At 33.1% G+C, this 6,283-nt stretch overlaps 1 protein-coding gene across 1 annotated transcript; it reads left to right on the top strand.

The window, feature by feature from the left end:
* Positions 1-363: 363 nt before the first annotated feature.
* LOC145802659 (uncharacterized) lies at positions 364-2,794 on the top strand. The gene is made up of 5 exons (XM_082895420.1): positions 364-465; positions 1,364-1,649; positions 1,740-1,878; positions 2,167-2,254; positions 2,537-2,794. The coding sequence occupies exons 1-5, from the start codon at positions 364-366 to the stop codon at positions 2,792-2,794; spliced, it is 873 nt and encodes a 290-aa protein (XP_082751546.1).
* The last annotated feature ends 3,489 nt before the right edge of the window (positions 2,795-6,283 follow it).

Genomic DNA, 6,283 nt, shown 5'->3' with positions numbered 1-6,283 from the left:
AAATTCATATAGTTTTCATGTATAGAATTGAATCCTTAATGGTTTTTAGTTTATATTCCGCAAAGTTTTCTACATATATTCTACTCGATATAACTATAAAAAATGAATATCATTAAAGTGAGATCCGAAGTGAACTTCATTGGCTGTATAGCAGTGTCTACTATGCAACCTGCACAATAACTACTCCAGTTCCTATTTTAATTTTTTAAAATTATTTTGATTAATGGTTGTTTTCATGTGTAAATGGTCTAAATTAATTTAGTTCCCACTACAATTCAAATGCGCACCTAACATTGAGGAATTTAAATGAAGCAAATAATAGAGAAAGAATAGACAAAATTGAATATATTGAAGTACATATACATGAAAGATTTACCAGAGAAAATGAAGAGAATGAGCAAGGGAGTTGCAAAACTGAAGGACTGGTCATGGTGGAGTCCTGCTTATGTTGGTGAAGTAGTGAGGGTGAATAAGTCATTAAATACTTGGGATTTGGGGCAATTACATTAACTTCCATCAATATTTTGAAAAAAAAAATACATTAAGCCCTATAAATTTGACAATTGTACATTGAATTCTATTAAAAATTTAATTCCAACATAACAATTAACCTCTATTTTATTAGTTAAAAATAGAAGAATGATATTATCATTTTTTTTATACTGTAATACTTATTTTGCCATCGTTTATTTCTATCTACAAAACTATCTTCATTAGTTTTAATCATTTTAATCTTATTATAAAGAAATCAATATAATTATGTCAAACTTATGAGATTTTTTTTATTTTTTATAAACTTCAAGATTGATTAGTGTGATGACTAAGTGTGACGACTAAGTGTAGGCAAGTAAGGAATGAGATAAATTCTATTTCAGAGGGTGAGGTGGTAGATGTGGAACCTACTCAAGTGAAGAGAAAAGTGTTTGAATATTTCAAGTGTCATTTTAATGAAGATTGGGGAGGAAGGCCACAGTTAGGAGGGAGTTTCAACTCAGTACAAGTAAGGTGTGGTTTTGACAAACTTGAAGCAATGTTTTCAGAGGCTGAGATTAAAGATACAGTGATGTCTTGTGATGGGAACAAAGCACTAGGGCTAGATGGTTTTAATATGGGATGTTTTCAAAAATTTTGGAAAGTGATGAGGTGTGATGTGATAAACTTTTTGAATGAATTCCATAAGAATGGAAGGTTGGTTAAGGGTATCAATAGCTCCTTTATAACCCTTATACCAAAGAAGGAAAATCCTAAAGGGCTAACTGGTTATAGGCCTATAAGCTTAGTGGGGTCAATATATAAGATCTTAGCAACGTTGCTATCTCATAGATTGAAAGAAGTGATGCCACATATAATTAGTGAAACCTAGACATCATTTCTAAGTGGGAGGAACATTTTAGATGGTGTGTTAATTGCAAATGAGGTGGTAAATGGGTGGAAGAAGGCAAAGAAGAAGGGGCTAATTATTAAGTTGGACTTTGAGAAGGCATATGATTCCATTAATTGGGGTTTCTTATTCTATATGATGTCTCAATTTGGGTTTGGAAATAAATGGATCAGTTGGATCAAGGAATGTGTAACATCTGCTAGAATATCAGTGCTTGTTAATGGGTCTCCAACTGAAGAGTTCAGGCCGCAAAGGGGTTTAAGACAAGGTGACCCTTTGTCCTCTTTCCTGTTTAATTTAGTTGCAGAAGGGCTACATATTTTATTGTCCAGAGCTCAAGCTCTTCGTCTGGTCTAAGGAGTGAAGGTTGGATCAAATGGTGTCATATTATCTCATCTTCAGTTTGCAGATGACTCTTTGCTATTCTTTGCAGCAGAGGTTGATGAGGTGAGGAACTTGAAGAGGATGCTTAGATGCTTTGAGGTTCTATCTAGGCTGTGAACTAACTACCATAAGAGTGTTGTGTGTGGTGTGGGGGTTCTAGATGAAAACATGGCTGCTTTTGCCTCAATCTTGAATTGCAAAATGAAGGCACTACCAAACAGCTACCTTGGGTTACCTCTAGGGGCTAATCCAAAGAAGAAGTCTACATGGAAGCCCATCTTGGATAAAATTAGATGTAGGCTGGCTGGATGAAAAAGGAAGTTGTTGTCTGTTGTTGGGAGATTAACACTTGTTAAAGTTGTCTTATCTTCACTACCAGTGTATTACTTGTCACTTTTCAGAATGCCTGAAGGGGTTGCTAAAGAAGTTGAGAGGCTCCAAGCTATATTCCTGTGGGGAGGATCAAAAATTAAGAAGAAAATCCATATGGTTAGATAAGGGGAGCTGTGCAAAAGTGTAAAACAAGGAGGGTTAGGCATTAGGAGGGTGAGGGAGGTCAACCTTTGCTTATTACTAAAATGGTAGTGGAGGTTTGGATATGAGAGTGAAGCTTTGTGGAAGAGAGTTATACGCAGCAGGGTATAAGTTAAAGAATGCAAGCTGGCTGCCTCCCTCTATGCCTGAGAATAATCAGTCAAATGTGTGGAAAGGCATTATAGTTTTGATGAACATAGAAACAATCTCCAAGAATTTTTTGTGAACAATTTTCAGGTGACAGTTGGGGATGGTAGAAGGATTAGCTTTTGGGCTGACAGATGGTGTCAGCATCTTTGTCTGCAAGATGAGTTCCCAAGTCTATATAGACTATCCCTAGAGAAAAGTGTTACTTTGAGGGTTACCTATGATAGGAAAGAGTCTCTAGGAGGTTGGAATCTTTCATTCGGAAGAGTGTTATATGAGTGGGAGGAGGTGGGGCTTCAAAATCTACTAAATAAATTGGAAGCAGGACCTGCAGTGAGGGCTGATTGAGCTTGGGACATATGGGCCTAATTCAATCCTAATTTGGACTTTAATATGGGTTTTTTTTTTATTAAACTAAATATTCATTGGAAAAATAGAAATTATAATACAAATTTTGAAGTACGTCACAATAATTAGACTTGAATATTAAATTATAAAAAATAAAAAGCTTAACTTTATTTATTGAAATACATATTACCTCCATTATAGTTATGTTATTAAATTGTATGAATATTTAATTTCATGAAAATATAATCACTAATTTCATAATTGGAATTGTTTGATCTTTTTTATTATTAATGTTTACAAAATTAGTTATATTATGTAGTATATATGGGCTTAAAATGGACCTCTGCATGGACCTCTAGGCCAGGCTTTGGGTCAGGCTTTAAACAGTCTACGGGCTAAGCTGATACATCCTCTAGTTAGGCCAAGACAAAGAGTTCAGATTATCTGCCCTGATCTCCTGCAATGCTTCCTGCGGTGGTACCAAAACGACGTCGTTTTGGGAATTTTTTTTTTTTTTTCCTTGTTCTCCTTTCCCCCTCTTTTCTTTTATCTCTCATCCATCATAACCCTAACCCGACTGAACCAGAACTGAGGAGAGAAGAGAGACGAAGTTGAAGGAGTAAAGTCGGTGAGATGAAACGGCGGCGGCGGTGAAGCGAGGTTTGATTTCTTGTTGTTGTAAATGGGTTTGGTTTAAGTGGGTTTGATTTCTTGAGTTTTGTGGGGTTAAGATCTACCACATTGCAATCTCGACAAGCTTGAAAATGAACCGAAAAAATCTATTGTCCCAAAATTTGGGACCATGAAATTGCCCAGATTTCTATATCTATGGTGTGTCTTTAAACTCTTTTTTTGAATCACCTCATAAATGAACTTGGTCATTTGCTTTGAAATTCTGGGTTAATGGGTTTCTAGAACCACTAAGGATGAACAATCAGAGTGAAGAGAGAACCGACTAACAGGAGAGGGACATGAATATTTGTAATGACTTGATGGGTTATCATCATATTTACCATAGATCATGCCATTCATTGGATTACAAAACCATGAACATGATGAACATTGCTTTGTGGGTGATGAAAATTGAGTTGCAGGAAGGATCTCACCCAACTACATTTCATGCACCTCGCTTCGCCGCCATAGAATCGCCGTCGCCCTCAACATGTTTCTGTTCACCTCGCTCATTTCATGGGTTAGGGTTCTCAACAAATAAGAGAGAAAAGAAAAGGAAAACAAAAAAAAAAAACTTACAAAACGACGTCGTTTTGGTACCACCGCAGGAAGCATTACAGGAAACCACGGCAGATGATCCGAACTCCAAGACAAAGCCCAATGGGCTGGGGCCAGGCCTGCACATTTTTATGAGGCTTAGTACAGTGATAAAGCCACGACCAAAACCATACTCTGTTCTCGTTTGGCAAGTGAGTTCGGTTTAGGTTATGGCTAAAGTAGCACAAAAAAGATAAAATAAACTAAATAAGACAATAAGAAAAAATATCATATATAAACCATAATTATTTTATTTTTTCTCTCACAAAAAAACAAAAAAAAAGTCAAAAAATTCTTCCCAAACGAACCTTTTGAGGCTTAAATTTTGTTTTTGATTTTTTTTTTTTGTATTTTTAGTGAGATTTTTTTATATTATAATTAATTTTTTTATTTTTTAAATTTACTTAATCTAAATACATTTTTTTTAGTAACATATTTACGAAAAAATCTATACAAAAATTATCTAAATACAAATTTATTTATTTTGTTTTTTTTGGCATTTAGCCTTCGTTTGGGATATGTGACTTTTTGGCTATTTTAGCCTAAGGCAAAACGTCTCGTTTGAGATGGACTTTTTGACTTTTTTAACTTTTGTGAGAAAAAAAAATAAAATGATTATAGTTTGACTGTGACATTTTGTCTTATTAGATTTTTAGTCTATTTTGTCTTTTTGTGACTAAAAATAACCAAAAAAAACTCACGCCAAACATTTATTTTAGATTTCTTTACAAATATTTAACTTTTAAAATATATCTAAATTAGATGCATCTAAAGTGAAAAATATGAAATTTTTTACTAAAATCTAAAAAACATGAAAATAAAATTTTCAAAATTAGTATTAAAATACTAAACCAAACATTTTTGTCTTGAAAAAAAAATTGAGGTCCATTACAAGGCACTAAGAAATTCACTATATGATTAATTAAAATATGAAAAAAAAAGCACTAAAAATTAAAAAATACGAAAACAAAAAATAAAAAATTGTTTTCAAAAATTAAACCAAATAAATAAGATATTAAAAAAAGAAAGAAAAAAAAAAACCTATGAGGTCCATTGCAAGGCACTAAAGTTTATAAATAATAGGGATTAGGTGTGATAGGTGGTCCTGTAGGTATAACTTTTTCTTCTGTTGGTGATCAAATTTTACTTGCAAGCAAAAGTTTTGCCCAATTCTCTTCACAAAAGTGAGGTCCCAAAAGTAATGAAACCAAAACTTCACTTTTGCTCTGTTTGATTTTAGTTGTTAATTAAGATCAGCAGACAAATCAGAGTGTAGAGACAACATGTTATTATTATGAAGCACATTGGGGTTGTTGAGTTCTTTCTAATCTCTTTTCAATCTCCAATCTTAAAGTGAGCTTCCCATGAATGAATGAGGCTGCAGTGGAGGGGAACTCCATGTCTCGAAAAATTATTGATTGATCTTAGAACGCGACGTGATTATACCTCATATGAATTACAATTCATGATATATTTTTATATTTTTTAAAATAATATTAGAAATTTTAAATGGTATGAATTTTATATTTATGTGAAATATTTAATAAAAATATTAATAAAATATTTAAAATTACTGACATTTTATTTAACATAAATTCATAAATTTTTAAAAAAAGAGACAGACTCCACTGGGGTGGCCCAGGACCCAATGGGGTGTGACTAGTGGATAATTTTTTTTTTTTTTTTTTTGGTCCACGGCTTTCCACATGGAGGTGGGGTGCTGGGTCCCCCACCGCTGGGAGTCCTAGCACGGTTGATAAATTTTATCCTCCCACCAATTACAAACATTGTTAAAATATAATAATAGTTCCGTTTAGTAGAATTGTGAAAAAGTGATTATAACTTATAACTTAACAACTTATAGCTTATAACTGTGAATATAAGTTGATTTTTAACTTATAAATTAAACTTCTCCTCTCCTACTCAAAAAATAAGTTGATTTTTAACTTACAAAAAATTATAAACTATATTATTATACTGAATTAAAAATATCAAAATAATTTAAATTAAATTAAAAATTAAAATAAGTTGAAAATAAACTTTATCAAACATTGCCAATATCTCAAAATCAATCCATATCTTTTCTAATGTCTCGGCGCGCTCTCTCCCTGATCTCTCTTATCTCTCTACAAAAAGAGAGACTTTTATTATCACAGCTGACATTATTCCAACTGTCTCTTACAAAGCAGACCAAGAAACACTAACACAGATTCCAGGTGC

This window comes from Camellia sinensis, chromosome 11 (genome assembly GCF_055761805.1).
Source record: "Camellia sinensis isolate YWXY chromosome 11, ASM5576180v1, whole genome shotgun sequence".
Taxonomy (NCBI): domain Eukaryota; kingdom Viridiplantae; phylum Streptophyta; class Magnoliopsida; order Ericales; family Theaceae; genus Camellia; species Camellia sinensis.
This window is presented reverse-complemented; position numbering and strand designations above follow the sequence as displayed.

What these genes read in the sequence shown, in the direction of transcription:
- LOC145802659 (XM_082895420.1), top strand. Translation starts at nt 364, where the DNA reads ATGAAAGATTTACCAGAGAAAATGAAGAGAATGAGCAAGGGAGTTGCA. An exon ending in GCAAAGGGGTTTAAGACAAG is followed by an intron (nt 1,650 to 1,739) that starts GTGACCCTTTGT and finishes GTCTGGTCTAAG; the next exon opens with GAGTGAAGGTTGGATCAAAT. An exon ending in TTTGAGGTTCTATCTAGGCT is followed by an intron (nt 1,879 to 2,166) that starts GTGAACTAACTA and finishes GTCACTTTTCAG; the next exon opens with AATGCCTGAAGGGGTTGCTA.